This window comes from Zootoca vivipara, chromosome 2, assembly GCF_963506605.1.
Source record: "Zootoca vivipara chromosome 2, rZooViv1.1, whole genome shotgun sequence".
Classification (NCBI taxonomy): domain Eukaryota; kingdom Metazoa; phylum Chordata; class Lepidosauria; order Squamata; family Lacertidae; genus Zootoca; species Zootoca vivipara.
In genome coordinates this window covers 60803444-60831439 of record NC_083277.1, presented here as the reverse complement: position 1 = coordinate 60831439, position 27996 = coordinate 60803444, and the positions used below count along the sequence as shown (strand labels likewise).

The 27996-nt window shown below is 43.2% G+C and overlaps 1 protein-coding gene across 2 annotated transcripts; it reads right to left on the bottom strand.

The window, feature by feature from the left end:
- Window positions 1-2: 2 nt before the first annotated feature.
- On the bottom strand, window positions 3-27942 carry GEMIN5 (gem nuclear organelle associated protein 5). 2 transcript variants are annotated; one of them, XM_035105729.2, is made up of 28 exons: window positions 27661-27942; window positions 26472-26626; window positions 26113-26294; window positions 24331-24482; window positions 24058-24171; window positions 23265-23397; window positions 22846-23008; window positions 21892-22104; window positions 21468-21553; window positions 20756-20838; window positions 19832-19968; window positions 15857-15930; window positions 15380-15561; window positions 14127-14266; window positions 13058-13229; window positions 12499-12726; window positions 11443-11550; window positions 10948-11076; window positions 10418-10513; window positions 9864-10001; window positions 9436-9583; window positions 8526-8645; window positions 6826-7036; window positions 4570-4827; window positions 3293-3455; window positions 1825-2341; window positions 1260-1356; window positions 3-604 (listed from the first exon to the last, which is right to left on the bottom strand). In XM_035105729.2, exons 1-28 carry the CDS (start codon window positions 27830-27832, stop codon window positions 398-400), a joined length of 4578 nt encoding a protein of 1525 aa, XP_034961620.2. In that variant the 5' UTR covers window positions 27833-27942; the 3' UTR covers window positions 3-397. The 2 variants fall into 2 exon arrangements, with proteins under 2 accessions (XP_034961620.2, XP_034961623.2); XM_035105732.2 differs by having other exon boundaries at window positions 4-604; window positions 26472-26648; window positions 27661-27718.
- Window positions 27943-27996: the final 54 nt, after the last annotated feature.

Genomic DNA, 27996 nt, shown 5'->3' with positions numbered 1-27996 from the left:
TAACACCATCCATGCATCCCCCCCCCTTTTATTCCCCATCCCACTTCTGGTGTAAGATAGCTGCAATGATGAGTGGTCAGCTGTGCTTTGTATCATCTATGCTCGCATTTTTAAAGGTGCCCTTGCGGTTCCCTTCGTAAAGTAGTCAGAATCCATCCTCAAATCTTTGAAAAATTTGCTTATAAAAGCAGTGATGAAAAATAAATTTCACATTTTTAGAACATATACTATTTATTGGTCAATTGTTGTGCACAGAAAGTTCATAGAAGCTATGTACATTAGAGAATCCTTCCACAGAGTATTGCCTCACAATAGAAAATAAGTTGACAGCACCAGGAAAAAAATGGATACTTCTGGTAGGTTGGGTTTTCTTTCTGCACATTATTTCAGAAAGCCCTCACGGACCGGCATGCCTATGTAGAAGTGTCTTGTTCATCCATTCTAGAATGAGACATATTTTGTCCCTACAAATGTGAGTTCCTTTGTATTTTCTAAGTAGTTCTAACGACTTCTCTTGTAATTCTGGAACTACCTCCACACGGTGCTGGACACTCATGTGAAGCACAACAAGACAGCACTCAAGTACATCGGGGAAGGGAGAAACCTGTAAAAAGAAAAAAAAATGTATTTTTACATACTGAAAACTCCTATGTATAACTCCAAGCTGAGGTGATATAGCTTACATTTCCCAGCTGCATTATATGATCAATATGACATTGCCAGTTTTAGTAGTATTCGAAAGAGCACAATATTTTAAAGCTGCCCTGTACTGCAGTAAGCAGCTTTTCAGCTGCATGGGTATCTTCAGTGATGACAGCTGCATATTTCAGGTAAACATAACTCACTTGCTCATAGGTTGCCACACCTGTATATTCTAAGGTCACATCTTTTAAAATTCATTCACTTTTCCAACTTGAAGCTGTACAAGTCAGCTGTTTTGCCAACCAGTCATTGACATCTTCCTTGAAAGGGTAGCTTGCAGATTTTTAAACCACGCTGATCTTGTAAAATACAGGATTTTGCCCTCTAGGTTTTGCTGGACTGCAAGTCCCATTCTCCCTGGTGAGATTGAATCTTAACATCTGTAGGGCCACAGGTTAGCCACCTACTGCTGCAACAAAACAAGCATCTTCAAACATAAGTTATAATAATAATTTTATTATTTATACCCCACCCATCTGGCTGAGTTTCCTACAAGCTTGTGCTGTTAAGTAAAACAGGGAAACAAGGATTTTGCTCCATGTTAAAGTCAGACTTACCTTTATACTATCTGGGAACTCTGCCAGTTTCTGATTTGCTTCTGTTAGTTGTTTTGTCAAATCTAGCAGAGAAACTGGTTCATTCACTTGTTCCTTACTGTAAAGAAGTTTTAGGAGATCACATTTTCAAAAATTCAAAAAAGTTAAATATTCCCAACCTGCCACTTCAGTATAATAAGACCACTATAGAAGCAATGCAGCAACTTGTCTGAAGCAAAAAAATCAGATTTTTTTGTGAACTGTGTCAAAGGTTTCTCTCAAGAGTTAGTGTATCAAGTATTCAAAGCCAAGGTCTCCCTGAAAAGCTCACGCTGGGGATACTATTAACACCTATTCCATGTGTCATATCCAACTAAATCACCGCAAACATGGAACAACTTCTGCAAGTACAACAGAACTTCTCTCATCTGGTAATCCCAACCACACAGTCAGAAGGTCTGAGGGTTTGCTTGGTTTTTTTTTTTTTACAACTATCACAACAGAAATTTATGAATTGGGGCCTAGTTCAATGGGATTCCACAGCCAGCTTTGAGCACCACCACCATCACTAAAATGCACCACTTACTTCTGACTTTGGCTTGCTGGGGATTCAGCTTCTAAATCCTGGCTGTTGGTGGCACTTTGGTGGAGGTTGTTTTTCTGATGTTGGTTGACCATGTCTGCCAAAGTCTGCTGAATTCTAGAGATCTCTCTCTTTGTACTTTGGATTTCAGCATATTCTTCTGAAAGGAGCACTCTACAGCCCCTCAGTTTTGCTTGTCTTTCCACTAATAGGCTTGAGCTGGCTACTGAATCAGTTTCTGAGTGTGTGCAATTGTTATGCCCTCTTGAAAGCGGATCTTCAACTTCAGTTTCTTCAGGCAAAGGGACTCTTTTGATGTTGCTCTGGCCAAGAGTAGACAGCTCAAAAGTGCAAGCCTCAGAGGTCAGCCCTGGTTGTTCCACAACAAGAAAATCCACAGGCTCCGGGTTCCACCAGAGATCGTAGAGTTGCCCATAAGCTACAAATGCCTCCAGGCTTTTGCAGGCTGCCATACTTTGCAAGTCTGTGCTGTCCAGCTTGTCTCTTAGATGAGCGCAACCTGTCAAAACAAAATATATGCACAGTTGGAAAGGAACTTTGGTTCACTTGCCATACCTTCTAGGCTGGCACAGTGAAGAAGGCAGCCATGGGATGGGCTGCTTGCCCTGATTCACTCAGGAGGGACTACATGACTGGTGATTTAATGTAGCACTTCCTCCTAGATACCCTCCAGTTTTTCATCCGAGACAAAGCTCTAACTTAGTAGTAGCCAAAAGAAGTAGAACAGAAGACATCCCTGTCATTAAGCAGAGGCCAGTTCCCTTTTGACTGGTGGAACTGAAGCACAAGAAGTGTCATTGGAAGTGGCCTTGTAGATGCCTCATCAGGGTCAGAGATAGAGTGGAATGTTAGTTTATTTTTTAAAACAATGCCTTGGTTTATTTTACACAACAGAACTTCTCTAGAACACTGCACTGATTATCCATAATCTGCATATAGAACAAGGAGGACGTAAGCAGTACTCTCCCTTTCAACAGTTCAGTACAGCTCCTTTGTTAATCTATTACTTACATTTGATTTGCTGCTAAGCTTACGGATTGTGGTGTGCCAGGGCAAAAAGTCATGGGTGGTATCCAACTAAATCGTGTGAGCATGATGAAAATTTCCTTCCCTCTCCTCCTCCATATGCCCTCACAGGGGAAGTTCTGATGCCTCAACAGAAGCTGTTCTGTGTATGCAATTATTGAGATGGATACAAACTCATGGTCCTAGCTTCTGATGCAACACAGCTATCTCTTTCCTGGTTTGCTTATCAATGTGTATCAAAGCTGGAGGAATATGGTTGAGTGCACAGTACGGTTTCTAAAGCCAAGAACCTTAGCTTCCCATTACAAAGTGACCAGCACACCACCCTTGGATAGGAACTTTGTAAGTTGGGAGGCTCAAACCCTTGATCTGTTCCAATGGATTTATATAAAAACTGACCTAAATGCGGGATGAGTTTTTATACCTGTAGGAAGGAGGAGGTTGCAGATTTCTTGCATAAGTCTGAAGTTTCCAGCATCATAGCTACGGGTCACAGCTGCAAGAGTGGCTTTCACTGTCTCCTCCCAGGAAGCAGTCTGATGGCTCAGAATTGCCAGTGTGAGATCGTGGGAAATATGGAACAAAACCTAGAAGGGGGTGGGGGTTAGGGACCGTGAAAACACAAAAGGTTTCTGAAGATCTGACAAGGGGAACCTCTGGCCTATGAGCCAAATCAGGCCTACCAGAAGTCTTCATCTGGTGTCCCCAAGTTGGTTCCTCCCCCTGAGTGACACCCATCTGCCCCAGACCCAGTGTCATGTGATGTCAGGTGTGGAATGGGCTCCAAAAGAACAACAAGGAGCCTTAAAATATGACCCCAGTTGTTAATTAACAAGTGAAGTTTGCATTTGGTGGCAACCTGGGAGCTCCGGAGTGGATTTTGGTTGTCCGTTGGTCCATCAATGTGGACCACAAAAGGGTAGCCACCCCTGCTGTAGAAAGTGGCTTGATGCTTTTGGCTGTGGGGATCACAGGGACTGTTTTTAAAAGCACCTTTTTTCAAAAAAAGAGAAAAAAACGGTTTTGAAGCAGGACATGAAGCTCTATCTGTCTCTCCACCCCATAAACTTCTATCACACAAGCCTGTCCAGAGGAGACAATATGTGAAGGCTTGCACCATTAACTTAAGGGACTGACAACAAAAGAACCAGCCTGATATTCAGCAACATCCATGCCTGCCTACTCAGACACAAGTCCCACTTAATTCAACAGGATGTTGAATGTCCAGTGGGACATCTAATCCTTGGGAGATGAGAGTCTCTTCACTTGGCTCATTCCTTCAAGACGCTCCTGTCTAGCAAACAACGCCAAATGATGGAAAATACGCAAGTCAAGAAAACTGATGCAAGCTCTTTCTCAAAGCACGCAATGCATACACCATGAAGCATAAAGCTGCATAGCTGCCAAGTTATCCCTTTTTTACAGGGATTTTCCCTTATGCTGAATAGGCTTCCTCGCGAGAAAAGCGAAAACTTGGCAGCTATGTAAAGCTGCCCTACCAGCACTTTCCCTAAATACAGCAGGAACAAAATGGATTGATTGAAATGGCGATTTACAGCACTAACTCCTTGACCCATTTTGCAAAGCATGGCTAAGAACTATGATCAATACTGCACTGTACTCATGCAAGTGAGATCACCTTTCCTCACCCTTTTCTCCAATTCAGGGAGACAATACTGGCAGAGCCCGCACACAAATTACCTGCCTGGGATGACTATGGCTAGTAGCGGGAGGATACTCAATTGTTCTCAGCTGTTCAAGCAGGTTCTTGGACTGCTCAGCAGTATTGACACCAAATATGCTCTGCCACACATTGGTCACCATTTCCATGAAAGAGCAGTCTTGCTTCACTGTCCAGCTGTGGTAGCAAGGTTGGGATGGGCATCGGTTTTCCACCAGATTCTTTTCGGTAAGGCACTTTTGGAGCAATTCATTGACGCAGAACACCAGCCTTTGTCCCTGTAGATTAAAACCATAGTCATGAGGCACAAGAGACCCAGGGACCGATTCATTTAAACAGAAAAGGAAAAGCAATCCAGAACGTTTCTCATGATGCAATGTATTCATTGGGTTTATATGGCTGAAAGTTAGATGTCACATCACAAATACAAAGGTCTCTTGGGGGAATTAGGAATGCTTTATCAGAAACTTGAATAACGAGGGTATTTCCTGCTCAGTCTATTAGCAGAATTTTCCAAACTATGGCATGAACAGAATGGAACTGAAATTCTGATCTTACGATGATAAGGGAAGGTCAAATGAAATAATCAATCTTAAATCAAATTTCCCACTTTGTAATATATTTACTAAACAAGCATGCATGCTAATTGGTTGTGATAAATAAAACAAAAATTGCAATTAAATATAGTTTTGATATTATTCAGGAATAAAATCCAAACCTTGTATCAATGTAGCCCATGTACCTTTTGTGCTGAAGGGACCAATTGTTCATTAAAAGCATATTCCTATGCACATTTACTCAAAAATAAGACCACTGTATTGAATGAAGTGTACCGTATTTTTGTTCCATAAAAAGAAAGAGGGAATTCTGTGCGTCTTATGGAGCGAATGCATGGTCCCTGGAGCCGAATTGCCCAGGGGCTAAAGCCAGATCATTTTTTTTTTTAAGAAAGAGCAAAAAGGCTAACAAGAGGGAAAGAGAAAGGAACCCGCTCTGCAACTGATTGCAAGAGATTGGAGAGGGAGATAAGAGAGCTAGCTCCCTTCCTGGCCCCTTGCCTAGGCCTCAATTGTCGTCTGCAGAGGGAGACATGTGATTGGCTGATTAGATTATCCATCTGGAAAGTGTAGAAATGGGTCCCTTTCCTAGAGAAGTTGCAGAACTGTGAGTTGAAACAGGATGTTGTCCCTTTGCAAGGAAACTTAGCAACTTTGAGCTGATCCAAAAAAATGGAACTTTCCCCCTTTGCAAAAAAGATGCACAACTCTGAGCTGCCCCCCCCAATGGGGCCTTCCCCCTTTGCAAAAGAAGCTTCCTCAAATATTTAATGGGGGGGGGCAAAGGCACCTAGGCCTCTAGGAGTTGGCTGCTATGCCTAGGACGATTCAAGAAAGCAAAATATTTTTTTCTTGTTTTCCTCCTCTAAAAACTAGGTGCGTCCTATGGAGCAAAAAATACGGTACTCCTTAGTAAGTATGTATTAGGATTGTAGCCTAAGGATTTCCATTTGGCTCTACAGTGGTACCTCTACTTACGAATGTTTCTACTTATGAATGGAGCTCTGTCCGCCATCTTGGATGCGGTTTAGATAGGATTTTTTCTACTTACGAATTTTTAGATAAGGTTGCTTCTACTTACGAATTTTTTCTCCCAATGCATTCCTATGGGATTCGACTTACAAATGTGTGTTCGGAACGCATTCAATTTGTAAGTAGAGGTACCACTGTAGTTGTATATATACACATACAACAATTAAGCAAGAGAATTGCATGAAGAATAAGTGTCTAAACTAAAAAACATTTCAGAAGCAAGTGCTTATAGTTGTGAAAACAGTGTTTCTTCTTGAAACAAGAAGTACATGTCCATGTTGAAGGGTTGAGTGTACTGCATAACTTATCATATTTGAGATACGTCATCTTATAAGTTGTTTTATTGATAACTTTTGCATGAAAAAGCAGGCTTAGTCATGGATTCGGTTTTCAAGCAATTATGATGGCAGACTTTAATAAGTTCTTTGAATTACAAAGAGGTACTATTTAAACCAATTATTTTAAATGAGAGAATATACATTAAAAAGAGCACTTTTAAAATTCAGGGTGTTTTTTTTTTAAAAAAAGAAATCACCCATTTTCACATTTACCCTGAATAGGAATGATCACTTGGGCTTGCAAAGCTAACCAGTATCTCCCTCTGAACAAATATGCACAGGACTGAACAGGTGATACAACTCCAGACCCATCCATGGTGCAACAGTAAAAGGAGTAACACACACTGACCAACAAACTCTCATGCTGCTGGAGGACATCTTGTGCCCCAACCCAGTTCTTGGAAGACAGAAGTTCTTGGGCACATTTGAAGGAGAACATCGTTGACAGATCTTTCTCCCCAGCTATCAGAGCCAGCTCAGCAGCAGCTTTAAGGGAGGTGGTATCGGCCTTTTTAGCCAGCACTTTGGCTGCATCATAGGGAGAGGCAGCTCCCAGGTAACTGAAAGGGAACCATCAACAAAAGAAACTCTTATTTCACCAGCAGACACTTTGTTTCAAGACATCTTAACCACCCAAGTCAAAAGTTAAGTCTAATCTAGTGCAAAGGCGCTGTGGTTCAGCTGCTGACTGGAGTAGAGTATCAATGCCATGTTAAAACACCATGTCAAAACACTGCTACAAGAATTGGACTTGCTACCAAGCGAAGTTCAACATGCTGATTCTGGTGTGCAAAGTGCTACAGCATCTTTAGGATGCCTGAACGAATGTCTCTCCCTCTACACACCCAAGCAATCTCTGCACGCTGCAGTGAACTGGATCCAGTGTGGCAGCACCCACCCTTTGCAACACCCAGCAGGTGCCCCCTCTTATTATCTTTACAGCACTTGATGAAGACCTTCCTCTTCCAGCAAGGTTTATAAAGGGAGATTCTTATCCCAGTCTACATCTGTACCAAATCTGAAATTGTTTTTATTTTTAAAACATATGGGAAGCAATTCACAAATGAAAATAAATAAATTCATTTTCACTTTCTTGAAGTACCTGAGTTTATATTAAGGCAGGTTCAGGGGCTACTGGGTGACCCAAAATGAGATCACTAAAATTACTGCTTACGCTTGTCCAATTGTGATGGTCAAAATCAGATTTAAGATACATATGCAAATCAAGCTGGTTGAAGAAACAATGTCTGGCACCAAAACTGTGACATCCGGCTAAGACCCAGGTTCATTTATGGCATGAAAGGGGCAAATCTTTATCTCCCTTGACCTTGATGGGCCAACTACTGACAGGTGAGCGGGACTACACACCTATCAAAAGTTGTCCCACCCAGGGTGGGCGACGGGGGGGGGGGGATACTCCTCAAGCCCATCACTGATACAGGGGAAATTCATTCCTGTTTTATGCAGCATTTCCTGGTGGGAACTGGCTGGCACGACCCAACTGAACAGGACTGACGTCCCTGCACAAAAGAAGCAATCAGAATAGAGGTGTGTGTTTCAGTGGCTCTTTGCTGAAACTTTGGGGCAATCCACACATTCCTAGAGGGAACAGAGCAGGATTCAACTCTCCATGCATCAGATCCATCCTGTTCTCTGCAGCTGGCATTTCTACCATGCATATGAGGTCAGGTACCGGTGGCTCTGGTTTTAGAAAAATGACCTTGTGGGCCCCGTTTGTCTGGTGACCTGGAGGTTCCTCACCCCTGCCTAACAAGCAGCTGAAGGGAAGTGATCCAATATTCACCATGGCCATTACTGCACATCACACTGAGGATAGCAAAGATCAGGTTGAAGCGAACAACACTGAGCTGGCTGTCACATTCCCAAATCTGTGGATCACAGTACTCTGCACCAATTAACTGATTGTGCCCTCCATCATCTCATGTTGGAAGGCAGGCTCTCCAAAACAACCAAATTATTTAGGAGATCCTGGCTCTTAGGTTCAAAACAGCTCTCATTTAAAGTAAGAAAAGTTGCTTCCACCAATACCATTTGGCTGCCATGGAATAATGGCCATCCTTCTCCAGCACAGCTGCCCAGGTGGTGTACAAATTCTTCAGAACGGGATCTTCAGAACGCAACCTAGCCTTGGCAACTGCAGTGGCTTCCCTGGAGGAAATGAGAAAACCATTTTGATACACTACACTAATGCACAGGGAAAACGAGCATGCTTCTAGTAACGTTACTTCAAAAGGAAGTTTATCCTAACAATGATCATGAATTGATTCTACTTCATTCAGATGCCAAGGCATTCACTAAACCAGCAATTGTGTAACTTGATTGACTTGTAGCACTGTTGCATTACCTAAGAACTTTACAGGCTCACATACACATGCACAACAGTAGAGAAATGGCACCACGATTGCTCAAAAGTTGGCAAGTCTTTCATGTATATGTGAATTACTGTCACTGGAAGGATTGTATCTGCATAATAACAGGCATATATGACCTATCTATGACCATTCATCTGCAATGGTTTATGTACAAGCAAGTAATCACTTGAAGATCATTTGGGGCTTGAACACACGTGTGAATTGGGCCAGGTTCTTTACTGGGTGGGATAGAATGCAGCATCTGCTGTCATTGAAAATGAGAAAAGTAACTACACCAGCTCCTTACACAGCTCTAATACAACTGTTTATTACATCCTTGCGCTAGACTTGATATCCATCTTTGTCCACTGCCACTTAAAAGGCTGCTAGCTGTGGATTTATCTGGCAATACTTTTTCCTTCGTTACATATCCAAAAATGCAACTGAAGGGAAGGATCTGAGTGCCAACTATTCCAAGGGACTTTTCGTAATTAGGATTTAATGTATTTTAGTTTTTAAGCAGCCTGGGGGACGGGGGGGGGGGAATTCTACGTTGCAACCCATCAAAACAACAGGAGTATAGTAACCTGAAAAGGTTGTGTGATTTCAGCAGCTCCACAGCCTCATACACTTTATGGATGGAGAGGAGATGGGATGCGGCTTTGACGTACTGCTCTTGAAAAGAGAGCTGCTTTGCGAAGGCTTCTACAGTCCATGCCCAGGTCTGATAGCCAGCTGAAACAGTGACAGCAAAATTATAGTACAACAATGAATGAAGTGAACACATACAAGAAAGGACTTCCTACAAGAAGAACAGAAAAACATTCTTGTCATGGTGTAAAAATAATGCAGGATTCTTAATTGTGGGGGAGGAAACCACTTTAGAATTATTCTTCTTCTCCAGAGTCCATCCACTAAGCCCCCAGAATAGCCTGGTTTTGGTGTGTCGGATTAAGCCTGCTTTGGTAGCAAAGTTGTGGGTGTTTCTTTTGGGGTGGGGGATGTCAAAACATACCCATTGGTGAAATGGCCACCAGCTGGTCTGTCAGCTCTCCCCTTTCTGCAGCGGACTGAAGAGCACTTTTCAGATCTCCTTTCCACAGCATGAGCTGCTGAAATAATTCCGGGTGTCCATTCTCCAAGTGGCTTTTTCCTGTGGGAAACAAAACGTGTTCCCTGGTTAGCGTCACAGAAGGGGAAACGGAACAATGCGTACAGCAAAACAACGAAAAAATATTCAAGTCACCACTGGAACACAATGTCTATACAGGCTTTCTACTGTGAGCCCCTCAGTTTAATGGTGAAAATACTGCCACCTCAGCTCCTTCAACACCCACTCTACCCCCACCATCCTTATTTTCTGTAGATGGAATGAATATTAAGTAATTTGTCATACAAATCTACAAAAGAATGTTATCTAGGGGAGCGACTTATTTCAAGGTGAAAGCTTGATGGATTCACTAGGTACTAAACAGCCACACAAATATCCAGATACCCCACCATGCTTTTCATCCTTCCCCTCCCCCCAAAAGAAGGTGGGAAAACCTGAGTTAGGATTCAAGGCCTAACCTTCTGCTTCCATCATTCTGTACAGGGCAGGTCTGTCTGTGAATAGCCCCAAATGGATAGGATCCTTTGAACAAGAGGATAAATCTTCATTCTGAGCTGTAAGGAAGAAAACAAAATATGATCACCTTCTGTTTCAAATATACGTTCATGTTCTTCATGACAGGGTAAAATATTTTGAGCAGTCTTACAGTTCTTGATTAAAGCACCATTAATAAAGAACTCAGAGAAGTTTGCAGCCTGAAACCATAATTACTTTAAGAACCCACCCCCCAAGAATAGATTCCAGATGACCACTCAGATTGAGACTCTCCCATACACAGATTTTTCCTATGTTCAGTTTGATGTCCTTTTGTTTGCAAGTAGATTTTCTGCTTAATCTCTGGAATGGCAATTTATTTTTCACATGTATTCACACATTAAAAACACCCTGGCCTACTTTGCATATTGTCAACCTGTGTTGTTTAACAGTACACACATTTCAGCTGAGCACAGTCAAGCGTAGCCATCGTTACTGAATTTGCTGCCCATACCTTTGGAGTGCAAGAAAGCTGCTAGTCTCAGACAGTCCTGGTGCAGGTCTTCTTTTGACCTATGGTCCATAGATGTGCTGAGAGGTAGGATGGAGCGAGGCTTTTTCCTCTTCATAGAAGAATCTGATCCTGAAAAGAGTTGCCATAATATCGTTCTAGGCTACTAGTGGGAATCTCTAGCCACAGGCTTCAAGAATTTCTGGACAGGATTTATGGGCACAGCATGCTGACATATTCACCGAATGGGAATAACTAACCTCAGGTTTGCCTACCATAAAGTATCATTATTTGAGAGCTAAAGTAGCCTTCTGCAACCTGGTGCTCGCCAGGTATTTTGGACTCCTAGAAGTCCCAAGCAGCATGGCTGATGGTCAGGTGCACTAAGCCACAATTAGTAATACAAGAAAATGTATTTCCTTTTTAAAGCAAAGAAGGCTTAACATGTCCCCATCTTATGTAACCTCCCTAGATTTCTCCTACAGGATGCATACCTACCTGGTTTAAACTGATCCTTCCTCACAAGCGGGGTCTTGTGGATCACAGGTGGTTTTGGAATATCGGTCACACAAGCAAGCGGTGAACACACTGGAGGATCCTTATGAACTATAGTGAATAACAAAACTACATTTGCATAATGTCTAGCGTAAAAATGGCCAACTTTATACATGCTATGGAAACAGAAACTCAAAAAAATAAATAAAAGCTGGGCAAAACATAACTGATGTTCACATGCTTCTTATTTCCTATGAAATATTTCATGGCCTCTGGCTTTCAATGATGGTTGAAAAACAGGTAAAGTGTAAGAGAGCTGAAAAGTGTAGGCCAGGGGTGGCCAACTCCGAAGAGACTGCAATCTACTCACAGAGTTAAAAACTGGCAGTGATCTACCCCCTTTTTGGGGTTCAGGTCAGAGTTATTGAGCTTTTTTAAGGCAGGAGGAAGGCCCCATGGGGGGGGGTTTCGGGTCAAAGTTGTTGAGTTTTTTCTATGGAGGTGGTAAAATGTTGAGCTTTTTAAAGGGGAGCCCCAGTTGTTCAGCTTCTTTGGGAGGAACCAGTGATCTACCACAGACGTCCAGTGATCTACTGGTAGATCACGATCTACCTGTTGGACATGCCTGGTGTAGGCCAAATTCCATGACTCAACCATTGACTGTCTGAGCTTGGTATTGGGGGAGGAAAGAGTACATTACCACAGCATTAAGTCATCTGCGTTCCTTCCCTCAATGCTGCACCACACAGTTTAGTTTGCCTCAAAGATAACACAATCTGATTTCAGAGCTACATAAAGTAAGAGCCCAGAGATCCTACTTGTGCCAGATGTCAAGGGTTCACCCTACTTTTGTTTTCAGTATTCAAATTTCTAATAAAAATAAAGATGACAGCCATTCTCATAACCACTTAAAAGTTAATCTCTGCTCTTTGAACTAGTATGAAAATGATTATATCCACAGTTCCATTTGCAGACCAGAGAGGGACCTTCTGTTCTTTAATCAAGATCTGGGGAATATTTGGACAGATGTGTAAGAAAATGTACAAACAAAGTTGATACCTTCCATGGAAATCCTCTCAACTGTATCCTGCTCCTGTTGCTCCTTTTCTCCCTCTTGGTCTGACAGGCCATTCTCCTCTAAGAAAGAATCTTTCGCGTTCTCACCACCGTTCACCCAGTCACTTACATCCGGTATTGAAGGCACCTTTCCCAACGGCTTCTTCTTCTTCTTGGCTTTTGGTTTGAGCTGAGTGTTTCTCTTTTTCTCCATATCAATGTTCTTCTTACCTACGAAACAACAGAAATGTCCTGAAAATAAAAGCTGTGTGCGTTCAAAATGCGCTTAGGAGAATAGCCACACACCCTCACTTAAGGAGGGTGCACCAGACAAATTGCGCTGATGAGTTGTGCTCACCACCATTCTTTGGAGCTTTGTCTATGCTGCCAGGTGAGCTCTCATCTTCATCACACTTCATGAGGCCCCAATTCCTGCTGACTTAGGAACACTCACTAGGACTACATTCGAGAAACCCTGAACTAAATGCAGAAGCAAATGCATCTACTTCCCTTCACCCCCTTCCTAGTCCCCCTGGTGTTAACACATCAGCAACCTACTGACCTTGGGGAGGACGGCTGTGCTCTTGCTTTGAAGCTACCCATTTATGAACACAGAAGTCATCTGCTCCAGTATAAACGGAGTCCGCTTCCACAGGTGACCACTGCGCACAAAGCAGCCGGCCCCGGTGTCCCCTGTAGTTGTGCAAAGGCTCTTCCTTCAGAACATTCCAAACCTGTAAACATAACCTCTTATTAAGAAAAGCAGTCAAAACTTTTCCTGGTTTCAGTAAGAAGGCTAATGCATCTGGTCACCTCAAAGGAGGAGTGTCTGAGTCTCCAGACCCCTCCACTTTGGAGTACAGCAAGCAGCATTTAGAATAGAATCATAGAGTTGGAAGAGACCACAAGGGCCATCCAGTCTAACCCCCTGCCTAGCAGGAAACACCATACAGAATCATAGAGTTGGAAGAGACCACAAGGGCCAACCAACAGATTTCAATAGTCTGTGCAAAGATTGCCTACTATCTGTATATGTATCCTCTTCACCCATATCCCATTTTTCTTAATTTGGCATTTTTTTTGCTCGTGACATATTTGTACAAGGTTAGTTTCCTGTGTGTGTACACCCACCCACACACCGCAAAGTACACTTCCTGTATTACACACACACATCCCCCCCCAAAGCAGGCACCCCCAAACTGCGGCCCTCCAGATGTTTTGGCCTACAACTCCCATGATCCCTAGCTAACAGGACCAGTGGTCAGGGTTGATGGGAATTGTAGTCCAAAACATCTGGAGGGCCGAAGTTTGGGGATGCCTGCCCCAAAGTATACTTAGGAAGAAACTTATGTTGTTTTTTCTTATTATGTTCTGCAAGAAAGCCAAGATATAAGAATGCACCCGTCTATATAATTGCTGATTTCACCTACAAAATATCCTAAAGCAGGACCCTTTCATGGCAGCTGCGTACTCTGTACAAAATGTAGCAAAAGAAGCCACTATTCAAAATACTACTCTCCCTGATTAAAAAGAAGAGTAAAAAAGGCATTCCTAAATCCCTTATCTATTTAATTAGCGGTGGCAGAGGGAAGAAGAACTGTATGAAAATCACAACCCTTTCACAATCATACCTGGGCAGTGCCATCATAGCAAGCAGATACGAGCCGTCCGTCACAATGTGGGCTCCAAGACAAGCTAGTGATCTTAGCTGTGTGTCCCACCAAAGTACGGAAGGGTTCAGTTATTGTCACAGGTCTCTCTGGAGAGTTTTCTAAAGGCAAAATACATGGTGTTGGAAGCAGCCGGACAAATGTTCCTAAACGCATTTCACAGGAAAAAAAATTGCTTCAAAAGATGCCAATGTTATTTGGTCAGAGACCCTCGGCAGTGCAGGCACAAGAGAACAGTAGCCCATGTCCACACTCTAGAAATCTTCTGTCACAACGGCTAATGCCACACACACCAATGTGCTGTTAAGTACTGTAATGTGTTTCCAATGATAGTTTTCTTGCACAGTTCTCTCATGGCAGCAATACTAATGCTTGAATTTTTGCAGAGTTTAACTTCAGTGTATTTAACATGGCAATACTGGAAGAAAATGCAACTATCACAACGTAAGGGAAGCATACTGTTAAAACCAGGCATAGGCAAACTCAGCCCTCCAGATGTTTTGGGACTACAACTTCCAGCATCCCAGCTAACAAGACCAGTGGTCAGTGATGGTGGGAATTGTACTCTCAAAACATCTGGAGTTTGCCTATGCCTGGTCAAAGCTAATGGTGACTCAATAACAATATACTCCTTGCATCCTATCTGCTCAGCAAATTTGAATCTACCAAGATTCATGGTTTCATCTGAGCAGGTATTACCAGACCAGGATCACGATTTTGGTTGGGCATAACATAATTTCCATCAAATCTAGGATCTCTGACTGCGTAATCAGCTCCTGAACATGCTAGTTCTCTGTTACTGTCATCATTTCAGTTCTCCGTTACGCCATTAGTTCCAGTGCCCCCCCCCCCCAAACCCAAGACAACATGCTAACATTAAGGCTAATTTTATCATATAGTGAACAGTTTTTTCAGCAATCTCCCATGAATGCCAAACTTCACTGAGAAAATAGTTTCACAGGAACACAGGTGTTTTCTGTACCACACAAAAAACGAGGTTTCCAGACTTAGCTGCTGTTATCTCTCGACACTTCCATAAAAGCAGATCTGTGCAATGACACACATACACACAGAGCATCGCTCAAACAAACGGAGAAGGAAGAATCCTTTAGTGTTTGAAGCCACAAAGGAGCCAACATGTCCAGCAGCACCGCCAGTCTGCTGTCTGAACAGAGTGACTGATGGCAGGTTCTAAAAGCATGAGCAAGAGTTACCTATGACACTCTTGATATTGTGTACATAAATGACAGCATTGTTTGAGCCAGAAGCTATCATGTAACTCAGTTCTGGCTGTGCCCCATGATCGTGATGCCAGCGAATAGCATTGATGAGCTTGTGGTGTTGCTGGATGGTGCACAAGAGTTTCAAGTCAGGAGCCCGAAGTATTTCAACAGAACTGCAATATTAAAAATAAAGGATGGGGAGAAAGGAAGAGATGATCAATTAATAGGTTGAATAATGTGGCAAACAAGAACATTTGCCACCTGCCTTCCCAAAACAATACACGCAACTCCTTAGGCTAGCCAAAATTTTTAAACAGCTTAGTACGTCTAAGTAAGCTACTTCTAATTTTGTCATGTTTAAAATTAAGTTAGATTTGGAAGGTTGTTAAGTACACCCTGTGCTGACCTTAAACCCACAATGCCTACTGCATATATAAAGTTAGCATGAACTTAAATGTCAGTACATACCCATCTTCATTACCAATAGCCAAGATGCTGCCATCTGGTTTCCAGCTGATCTCTGTGTGTGCTGGTAGTTTGTGCTAAAATAAAATAGACAAAGAAGTAGTAGAGAGCCACCTCAACAGTCCTGACACCCTTTTTATATAACCAGCAAAAAAAATACACATGAGAACGGATTATTATTATTTGAATTCATATACCACCCAATACGCAGAAGTCTCAGGGCGGTTCACAGAATAAAAGCAACATATAAATCCACAAAATACATAATCAAAAACCCCACCCCACATTTTGAAAGGGCATAGGATGTCAATCAAATCAACCAAAGGTCTGGTTAAAAAGGAACATTTTTGCCTGGCATCTAAAGGTGGATAATGAAGGCGCCAGGGGACAGCATTCCCTGGGGACAGCATTCCACAGACAGGGAGCCACTGCAGACCAGGCCCGTTCTCGTATTGCCACCCTCCTGACCTCTAGAGGAGGTGGCACACAAAGAAGGGCCTCAAAAGATGATCTCAGGGATCGGGTAGGTTCATATAGAAAGAGGCGGTCCTTGAGGTACTGCGGTCCTGAGCCATTTAAGGCTTTATAGGTCAAACCCAGCACTTTGAATTGTGCCTGGAAACTAATTGGTAGCCAGTTCAATCGGACCAGGATTGGTGTAATATGCTCAAACCATCTGGCTCTGGTGAGCAACCTGGCGCTGAATTCAGCACTAGCTGAGGTTTCCGAACTGTCTTCAGAGGCAGCCCTATGTATAATGCATTGCAGTAGTCTAACCTTGAGGTTACCAGAGCATAGACAACAGTAGTTAGGCTATCTCTGTCCAGAAAGGGGTGTAGCTGGGCCACCAGCCAAAGCTGATGGAAGGCACTCTGGGCCACTGAGGCCACCTGAGCCTCAAGCGACAGCAAAGGTTCCAGGAGTACCCCCAAGCTACGAACCTGCTCCTTCAGAGGAAGTGTAACCCAGTCAAGAGCAGGTGACCTCCCACCTATCCGGTCTAGAGAACCACTCACTAACAGTGCTTCAGCTTTATCTGGATTGAGTGTCAGTTTGTTGGCTCTCATCCAGTCCATTACTGAGGCAAGTCCAGCACTTCCACTGCCTCACTTGCAGATGTAATGGAGAAATGGAGCTGAGTGTCATCAGCATACTGCTGACAACGTACTCTAAACCTCCAGATAACCCCACCCAGCGGTTTCATGTACATGTTAAACAATGTAGGGGATAGGATTGAGCCCTGTGGAACCCCACACTGGAGGTTCCACGGGGCTGAAAAGCATCCCCCAAGTACGACTGGAACCACCACAAAGCAGTGCCATCCCACTCCTAGTTTGGACAGTTGCTCCAGAAGGATACCATGGGTCGATGGTATCAAAAGCTGCTAGGAGGTTGAGGAGAACAGGGACATGTTTCCCTCGTCTCTTTCTTGACAGAGGTCATCATACAGGGCGACCAAAGCAGTTTCTGTGCCAAAACCAGGCTTAAACCCTGACTGAAATGGATCCAGAAAATCAGTTTCTTCTAAAATTGCCTGGGTTAAGAGAGGGGGCACAGAGGAGATGGGAATCCATGAAATTCCTGCACAAATTTTCACAAGTGAACAATTTCAGTCAGCCAACATGCCAACATGGCCTGGCAAAAGATACACCAGCGGGGAAAAGCCATTTTTGGCCATATAACTACCACCTCCCTACATTCTCCTGAAACCATTTGATTATGTTTTTCCATTTGTAGTAGGATTTAACTGATCTGGACTGTTCTTCCCATAAGGGAACCACAAACAAGCCCTCTGAGCAGTTATGGAGATCCAAGCCATACATCTTGCCATAGACGTGTGAAACCTATAAAGCAACTGCAACTTCTCACTGAATGTAGAATGCTATGGCAAAAGTAAACAGGAAAATTCAGGAGACACGCCATTGTCTGACAAGCCAAAAGGGAGAAAACTTAAAACTTCTCTGTTCTACCCGTTCTGTGGCCTCTCATTCTCTGCCTTATTTCCTTAATTTGGCAGAATGGTGTTAAGGACATTTGCTCACGCTGAGAAGGAGGCGCACGCTATACATTTGAAACTAAATTATGAGTGTTTATAGGCTATGAAAAGCTTCAGGCCAGCACCAGCCAACACATGGCTGGCCCAGAAGCCAAAGTCGTGCCAATTGTTCATCCAGGGTTTCCTGTGCAAATAAGTTACAGAAGAGTAAGGACAATGGATTGCAGCCTCACCACAAGGGATGATGCAATGCCCCGACGTGCAAAAAGGGAGCCCCAACAAGGCACACGTGTGCTGAGGTTTGGGGAGGTCTTTAAAACATCTTCTCAAGTTCATAATTGAAGGTTTGGAATTTCAAGTGTGCTAAATCTACAACAGATTTGCAATTGTGGCATGGATGGAAATCAAGACTAGCAGGCTGCAGCTTAAGAACTGGAAGTGTGAAATTCAGCCCCTTCGCCAGCAGCCTCTTACTTTGCTTTTGCAGTAACCCTCTCAGGGTTACTAAGTCATAGCGCTGTAGTGACAGTTGATGGCATTCTCCCGTCTTTCACTCATTTGTCTATTTGTATGCAGCTTTCTCCCACAAGATTGTGTCCCTGGTCCACAATGTATCAAATAAATGGCAAAAAACATTTTTTAAAAAAAACCCTATATACAGTGAAAAACAACACCTCAAGGTTTTTGTTTATCAGTCATACATCTTATTTGTATGCTGCTTTTCCACACACACAAAAACCATGCTCAAAGTGGCTTACAACAAAACAATCGATCCATGCAATGCTATATAAAATACAAACAAAGAAATGAAGGCAGCCCTGTTTAGGGAGGCTTTTAATGTTTAATAGATTATTTTATTTCATTTTTCTGTTGGAAGCTGCCCAGAGTGGCGGGGTATAAATAATAAATTATTTATTTATTTATTTAATAGCTGAAAGCTAGATGGGAAAGAGAACAACAACACAAAAAGAGTCTGCTGGATCAGTCAATTAGCCCATCTAGTCCAGCATCTTCCTCTCACAGTGGCCAACCAGATGCAATGGGAAGCCTGCAAGCAGGACCTGAGCTTAACAGAGCTCTCCTCTCCAGCAGTTTCCCAGCTACTGGTATTCAGAGACATACTGCCTCAGAGACATACATAGTCATCAAGAGCAGCAGCCATCCATGGCCATGAATTTGTTTAATCCTCTTTTCATAGCCATCCAAGTTCATGGTCATCACTAGCTCTTGTGGGAATAAATTCCAGAGTTTAAAATTTAGAATAAAGCCTAACCCAGAAAAAAAAGTAGCACAGAAGACCAAAAAGATGTCTAGTTCCAGAAAGTGTCCCCACAATTAACCTACACAGCTTTCACTTCACTTATGGCTGCCTTCCTCCCAGCACCCCTTCTTTGATTTCATTCTTCATTGCTCTTCAAGGAAGGAAAAGATGGTTCTCTTTCCTCAGAGCCCCATACACACTCAAGGCGATGACACTGTGTGCACGCTCTCTCCTCCATCAAACTCCCATTCCAGATCTGGACTCTTGGGCCTAGCAATCCTTTGATCCTTTAATTCCCTTTCCTTCCCACTGCCTTCCTCCTAGTAGTACACAATTCCCATTCTCCCTCATGCCTATGCTATTTCCCTGCTGTTCTACTTTGATGATGGTTTCACTTTTCTTCATTTCCATGTTTCAAACTCCAATCCTTTCCTTAGGTATTTGCTTTTCAGATCACTTTGTTCCACCACCTGACCTTGAGCATGGTAGGTCTTCGGAGGCACTGCCATTCCCTTGGCCTTCCTTCAGCCTCTTTGCCTCTGGCCTCCCTCAGCTTCCCAACCCCCTGGAGACTCTTCCTGGCCCAGTTTTAATTCCAGCTGAACTGACAACTCGTGTTTTCCATCAGTATCAAAGGCTGCACTGCCACGAACACAACACAGAACAGACAGAGAAGACTTAACAGGTGAATTTCACCTATGGCCCGTAAATTCTTACTCACTTTGACTGAATTAGTTTCTCTGATTAGTTTGTTGATGTCATGGGCTTCATCACTAAGTTTCCAAGGATTGTGCTGAAAAACAATCCCCTCTCCTGCACAACTATACAAAGTTGCTGAAGGTCTGTCACCATCCCCTCCTGCAAGAGAAAAACAAATAAATTAAACCGGTTAGTCTTTTTAAAAGCAGACACCTTGAATACAACTGGCAGAAAGAAGTGTGCTAACCGGCTTAGCAAAACATATCAGATGTGATTCAACTAACTAAATCCTGCTAGCAAAACCCCATGCAATGATTTACATTAAAGGAACAGAGCTCCTCTCCCCATGACAACAAAATCACTGAAGAATTAAACCAGGTGCACTACTGCCCCACCCGATACTTAATGGGCAGTGGCGATTTCTTTGACTCAAGATTCACACTGCGTGGCAACATTTTTAGAGAGCGCACAATGAATACAAATTTCTTTAAACTCCAATTGTTTTTCTTTGTACACAGTAATGCTAGAGAATGCAGAGACAGGCATACATACAATGTATCAGAAGTCATAGAACAAGGGACCCAAGGGTTATCTAGTCCAACCCCGTCATGCGGGAATCTCAGCTAAAGCATCCATGACAGATGACCATCCAACCTTGTTTAAAAACCTCCAAGGAAGGAGAGCCCACCACCTCTCGTGGGAGTCTGTTCCACTGTCTAACAGTTCTTCCTGTCAAAAAGCCCCCCCCCCCATGTTTAGTTGTAATCGCCTTTCTTGTAACTTGAATCCATTGCCTCAAGTCCTACCCTCCAGAGCAGGAGAAAACAAGTATTGTACTACCGGTATGCTTTGATTCTTAAGACTGGAGACTATAGACACCCCACTGTCTGCTAGTTATCTTCTCAAAGGCTATTTCAGCGATCCTAGATGGATTCACCAGACTCACCAAAGGACAACGGAAGGACAGGGGGTCCCCAGGCTAATGTGTACACCGTTTTCTTGTGGTAGGTGCTGGAGATCTGTGGGGGCCTAAAGGAGAATTTGGGTGTCATCTTTAACAGAAAGCTCACCAAGCATGCATTATCTGGTGTAAAATGCAAAGCACAATTGAAAAAGATTACGAACAGAAATAAAAGTGTCAAAATGACCAAGCAAGTTAGGAAGCAAAGGTTAGAACGGCAGAACTTTTCAAGATCCTTTTGCATTCTTCCAATGCAATAGGAAAGATTGTTGGTTCTCTATTTTGCATATGCAATTTTTTTATGCGGAGTCACAATTCAGAGAATAGTAAATCACTGTGAGCTTTCCAACGTCAGTTTTGCTCAGATTTTAACCTTATGAAAGATTTTAAATGAAGTAAATCAACTTAACAAAAAATGTTTACATTTTATACATTCAAAACAAATTCAAAGCTTTATTTGGAAAATTATGTTTACTGGAGTATCTGTAAATATTTCCGGCATGACATTTCAGGAGTGCACAGTTCCTTTTATTGCATTACAATTTGAATTCCGTAGACTTCTAAAATATCCACCTTCTATAATCTCCTTAAAAAATACTCCCCCCCCACCCTGCCTTAATAACATTTCCTCATTTTTTTTAGTTTGGTTATAATCTGCCGACTCACACAGACCAACAAAAGCCAAGTCATTTCTTACTTGTTGGAGTAGGTGTCATAGATGCCGACTTTCCCATCATCTGTTCCAAAAGCTAAACAGCCTTCTTTCTTTGGGTGCCAGGCCAACTGCAAACAGAAAGAGCCACAAGGCTTTCAACATTTTGTGGATGCCTGGGATTCATTTATATCCATACAAGGTGCTGCTTTCCACATTCGTCAGGTTATCAAAAGGCAAAAATTTTAATTGGAAAGTCTAGCATTTTAAATAAGATTTGCCATTCTAGAAAATGTATTTATTTTTACTATTACAAATCTGCCAGGTATTGGACTCTGCTACTCTAGGTGCTTCCATTCATTCCTGGTACAGCAAGCATTAGTCGTACCCCAGTTAGGTTGCTACCAATATCAATCTGGGAATAGGAAGAACTTTTTTAAAAAACAGAAGCATCAAAGCACACACTTACAGCTGTGACCTTGGACTTAATGCCCTGCCAAAAGGTTTTCACATCATAGTGATTGTTGATAGACGTGGTGTTCCACACCCGAAGCATGCCGTCCCCAACTCCTACAGCAAGGCAGCCTGTATCCACGGGGGAAAAGGCCAAACAGTACACAAAACCCCCAAGAGAAGGCAACGTCCAGCAGCAATCTAAAGTTGCCAGGTCCCAACACTTCACCTAAAGAGAGATGGGGGGGGGGGCAAGTTAAAGGTTATGGGGGGAAATTAACAAAACCTTTCTCCAGAAGCATGCTGTTTCCAAAAGGGGAGCAGTGCTGATGAGCAGGTATCTGCTTCAAAGATGACTAAGTGGCCCTATATGGAATTTTAAGAACCTGCAGTCCAAAAATCATTTCCCTGTCTCCACAAAATACAAAAAAAGGCCAGGCTGGGTCTGATTATTTCTTGGCTGAAAACTTAAAAGATTACAGGACTTTCGGTCACTTTTTGCTTCTATAAAATTGACATTATCAAGGAAACTATCAGGAGATGAAAAACAATCTCCAAAACCACAGGTAACACAAAAGACAGACACTTGTTTGCACTGACAGCTGAGCTGTTAACAACTGAAGGCTGAAGAAGGCAAAGACCAGAGAAAATCATGAGAGGTCCAGAGACCATGATAACGACAACAATAAAGCTGGAAAGTGAGTCAAGGTGAATTACAGGAATATTTAACCCTCAAATACCCTTGACAGACACCATATTAATTCATTCAGCACCCTCCCCTTCCAGAGTTACTTGCAATATAATGTGGATAATTATTTTGGAGAGATGTGTGTGTGCTTTTGCATAATGCTAGACTAGGTGCTTGCTAGGAACAGATTCATGGCTACTGACAGCAACCTAGCAGGTATGCTTGGGGAACCCTGCAAAACAATACAATTCTGGAGTATTTTAAAAGACTTGCGGTTCTTACATCCCTGTCCATTGAAATGGAGAGAAGTAGCTGCCTATCCTCTACTTGCAAGGAACACAAATTGAACGCTATTCTGGAGTGGTTTTGTCCTTCGGATGAAGCTCCCAGAAGTTCCCATTTCCGCTTCCCAGGTTGAGTCAAATCCCACTGCAGCAGCTCACCTCTGTGAAGAAAAGAACAGCAAGACATGCAAAAAACACTAGACGTGGAAATGGTAATATACACGAAACCTTTCCATTAAGAATGGGAAAGACTGCATCACACAAAGTTTCACACATCACATTCCATATATGGCTCAGGCTGCCGAGAAAGGAGGAAGTCTCCAGAAACGGGGAGGTTACAGAATGCCAAGGAATTATTCCCAAATCCCATGCTCGCATTGAGTTTTCTATTACTGTTTCCTTGCATTCAGAACTCACCCAAAGCAGCTGGATAAGATGTGTGTGGGCTGACTTGGGGGCCAATGTAGCGTTAACCAGAGGCGTTCTTTCACAGCTGGTTCAACACCTCCACCTCTTCTTTTCAAAAAAGGCAATTTCAGAGTCATTACCACTGCAGAAACAGAAGGAATGGTTACAGCATGCTTACCCACAAGTGCTGGAGACTGCCAGCCTCCACTGATTCCACTGGTATCAGGACAAGGGAGAGAACAGCTCGAAACAACTATCTTCCAAAATGAAAAGCTGACTCTTCACATGTATTTGAAGTGCACTTATGAATAACCAGGAACTTTATGAAATTTTCTTGCCTCAATTCTTAGAATCCAATCTAACTCCTGGCACTTGATTATCTGGAGTACAAGGCACCAAAACTTAAGACTGGCTAGGCCAGACTTCGTAGGTTTCAATTTCTTACACACTTAGAAGGAAGAAAATCCATAGAATGCTTATTTCTGACTGAACATGCAAAGGATTGCATTGTCGGTTTAAGAGTCTCCTTCACTTCAACCAAGGCACTGCTCTGTCTTCATGTTTCACTCAGTCTTGGATGACAACAGTGCCAGAAATTACATGACACCAGAAGAGGTTTTGTCATACTTGCTTAGGGAAGCAAAACCTTGCATTTCAGGGGTGCTAAATGCAGTTACAACATGTCAGTGCTATGCTGTGAACAGTCAAAATGGTGATGCATGAAGCAAGCAAACTGAGAAACACACACAAAGCATGCATTGCTAAAGAAAAACTACCAGTAATCAAAATTTTATACACTTACCTCTGCTTCTAGTGCAGCTCCACACACGGATAGTCTGATCTTTGCTTCCTGATGCCAAGTAATAGCCTTTTGTTACAGCTGCCTCTTCCGTCACACCTCCAACAGCAGTGTCTTCTTCCAAGAGTACCATGAAATCAAGTTAAACAGTACTACTTTATTTTTGAATGAAAGATCTTCTACATGGTTTTCAGGCACCCTTAGAGCAACCAATACATACAGGGTGATGACCACAAAAACAAACACTATCCCTTTGCCCTATGTACAGGAACATACCTTGGAAGTCATCTTGTCGATTGCATATACCTTCCTCCCCAAGCACAGGGCACCAAGCCAGAGAGTGTATTTCATCATCATGACCTCTCAGTCGATGTACAACCTCTCCCTTTCTGCTGATGTCGATCACAACCACTATTCCATCTTTATAACTTAAAAGAAAGGGCATACGTTAGGGGAGGGATGCCTGAATTCTCAAGCTATCAATAATGCTTTGCTGAGTTAGGTCAGTACACGATGCAGCCCATAAATATTTTGTGCAGTCTACTATCCCTCCTCCACAAACACATTCCTCCTCTCCCATTAAACAAGGAAAGAAAGAGCAACATATGTCTAGAACAGGGGTGGGGAACCGGATACAGCCAGTGGAATGAATACTGTATATTCTGACGTATAAGACGACCCCCGACGTTTCCAGTTAAAATATAGTGTTTGGGATATACTCACTGTATAAGAAATACGCCCCAGCATATAACACGACCCCCAACTTTTGAGAAGATTTTCCTGGCTTAAAAAGTAGTTTTATATGCAGGAATATACAGTACTTGATTTCCCCACTGTTCATGGACAAAAAACTTGCCAACCACCCAACATAATAATGATGCCAGGCAACTGACAGTTGTCAACATTCAAAGATCACTGTAACTACGGTAGCAAGTGCCTTCAAAGGGGCTTGATGAACCCAAAGATCAGCTGATCAGCCATTACCCTTTGAAGTCCACTCAGAGGATACAGACACTCTGTTGATGGTGACCTGTTTAGCCTGGCAAAGAGGCATCACCATCCAATCCAAACCTCCTCCCACAGACTGGTGCAATGACTTTGGAACCACTGGTTCCCAATAAGGAAGGATGCAAATATAAAAATTTATAGAACGTGAAGAACAGCTCATGAAGAACTACAAACACACACTGCTGCCCAATTCATGAATGTTTACTTGCAAGTTATGTCCCATTGTGACTAACTGGATTTGCTACCAAGTGAAGTGTGAATGGGGTTGCTATCTTAAGTTTGCCTGGTCTGTCAGAATGCTAAAATCAACCATTAATTTATCAAAATTTATATACTGCTTGACTGTAGTAAAAACTCCAAGTGGTTTACAAGAAAATTACTTTTGAGTTATTTGGAGCAATGCTTACTATCCTGGCCCAGAAGAGGATGCTTGCTTTAAGATGAAGGAGTGAATAAAAATCTCTAGAAGTGTTATGAAAATGAGGTGAGAACTATACCACCCCTTAGTTACCACTTAGTAAACTGGCAGGATGTATTAACTCTGAAAAGTTTCATTGTAGTTTACAGATTCCAAAAGCAGGTGCAAAATATTTAAGGATATCTAGAATGTTACATGTGAAAATTATTTTCTCTCAATCATACCATTATTTCTTTCTCTACCAATCCCCCCCCAACATGTGCTATAGGCATCTTCTAAAAGCAATGAGGTGGTCAGAGCAAAAAAAGGCAACCACAGACTATTCATCTAATTAGGGAATGCTGCAAACAGAGTTGAGTCCTTAAGTTCAGGCACTGATGATCAAACTAGTTTCATCTACGTTCACTTGGTGAAAACTAAGAGAAACTCAAGTCAGTGAGAATTTCATTTATTCTGTATTCCTCTTTCTACAGGGCCAAGTACAGTTCTAAATAATCTAGCAGCACAATTCTGTATGTCTACCAAGAAGTAAGTGCCAATGAGTTCAAATAGGCTTGCTCCCGGATAAAACAATGCGATTTCTGAATATAGAACTGCACAGTAAATCATGTATGCAGCCTTAGTATACTTACCCAATGGCTACCAAATTCTCATGGTGCAGAGAACAGGTGAGACAGAATATAGTTCTGGGCTCTGGGAAGAACTGCTGGCTGTCATTTCGATTATGCCAGTAGCAAATTACTATTCCCTTCTCATCACCCGACACAACCAAGTCTTTCACTTTCGGCGACCAGTGCACTGCAGAAATTGTGTTCTTGGGGCGGGGGGAGAGAATTGAGAAAGAAGATTAACATGGATGATTTTTGGAAAGCTTTATTTTACACACTGCTCTTCTGGAGTAGATGTCAGCAGCAGTCTCCCTGGAGAATGCTGTCTGGCCAAATGACATTCATTTGCCAAATGACAGTGGCACAACAGTCAACTGCTTTACCTGATGCAACATATGTTCAGTCATGACAGCCAATGTCTGCGTATCCCAGATTTTCACGGTTCCATCATCAGAGCTACTGGCACAGAAGCTGTTCTGACCAGGATAGGAACAAAACGAGAAACCTGAAACTCTTTCGGTGTGGCCGACTAGCTCCCCTGTGATGAGAAAACATTATGGCTGAAAAATAAAGCAACTTTTGGTTTCAAGCAATTGGGGGGGGGGGAACAAAGCTTATTATTAACTCAGGCCTATTGTCTACACACTTTCAGCATAACTTCCAAATTATGTTTAAAGCTTCTGCACTCTCTTCTCTCCTAATTTCTATCTAAAAATTATTTGTGAAAAGTTACAACCTATCTCCTGCTAAAGGTAAAGGTACCCCTGACCATTAGGTCCAGTCGAGAACGACTCTGGGGTTGCGCGCTCATCTCACTCTATAGGCCGAGGGAGCTGGTGTTTGCCGCTTCTGGCAAACCAGAGCAGCGCACAGAAACGCTGTTTACTTTCCCGCCGGAGAGGTACCTATTTATCTACTTGCACTTCGTGCTTTCAAACTGCTAGGTTGGCAGGAGCAGGGACAGAGCAACAGGGGCTCACTCCATCGCGGGGATTTGAACCGCCGTCCTTCCGGCAAGCCCACCAGCGTCCCATCTCCTGCTAAGGGAGGCACAATTATGCAATTGCTCTAGTACAGTGATTCTTAACCTTTTGGTTACGGACTCCTGAGAGTTCATGGACCACAACTTAAAAACTCTTGCTCTAGTAGCTATTCAATGAGTCTTCTCATACAGTGCATCTTACCCTTCCGCACATTGGTTTGACTACAGTAATTCTATATTCTAAAAGGCCATTCACTGTTAAGATCTCATTCTCCAATTGCCCCCCTTTAAAAATCAAATTCCCACCCACCCCCCGAGTTGGGAACCACGGCTTTAAAGTTTCAGGCAGGGTCTTTCCCCCGGGGCTGAACCAGAGACCTTCCACACGTGCAAAGGAAAGCGCATGCGGTCCTAAGTGTGCTTAGGGCTGCTGCACTGCAGGGCACGCTGGAAATAAGAGACACCCGCTGGCGAGGGATCCCAAGTATCTGGTATACTGCCTCTGGACAAGGAGGCTCCAGCCGCTCCCCCAGAATTTAAAGCCCGCACTGAAGGGAGCCCCGCGCAGGATGCAGGCGCCGGCTCCGTACCGTGGAAGGAGGGCGCGGAGGGGCGAATCTCCAGGAGGCACACGCTGTTGCGAGCCGCGAAGCCGAAGAGGCGCCCGTCCTCGGAGGTGTCGCTGCAGCGGCTGCAGTACCAGTTGGGCGAGGCCGTCAGCACCCGCTCGGCTGCCCCGGGGCGCCACGCCGACGCCGCCATCCTGCCTCCTTCTTCCGAGGCGGCTTCCCTCTCACGTTTTCTTTTTCGCTGCTCACAGCGGCCGTCGCCCCGTGCCGCCGCAAAGCGCCGCCCAGCAGCACCTCCCTTCCCGCGTGTGCCGCAAAGCATTTCGCTCCGAGCTACGGCGGCTGTTTGAGGACATT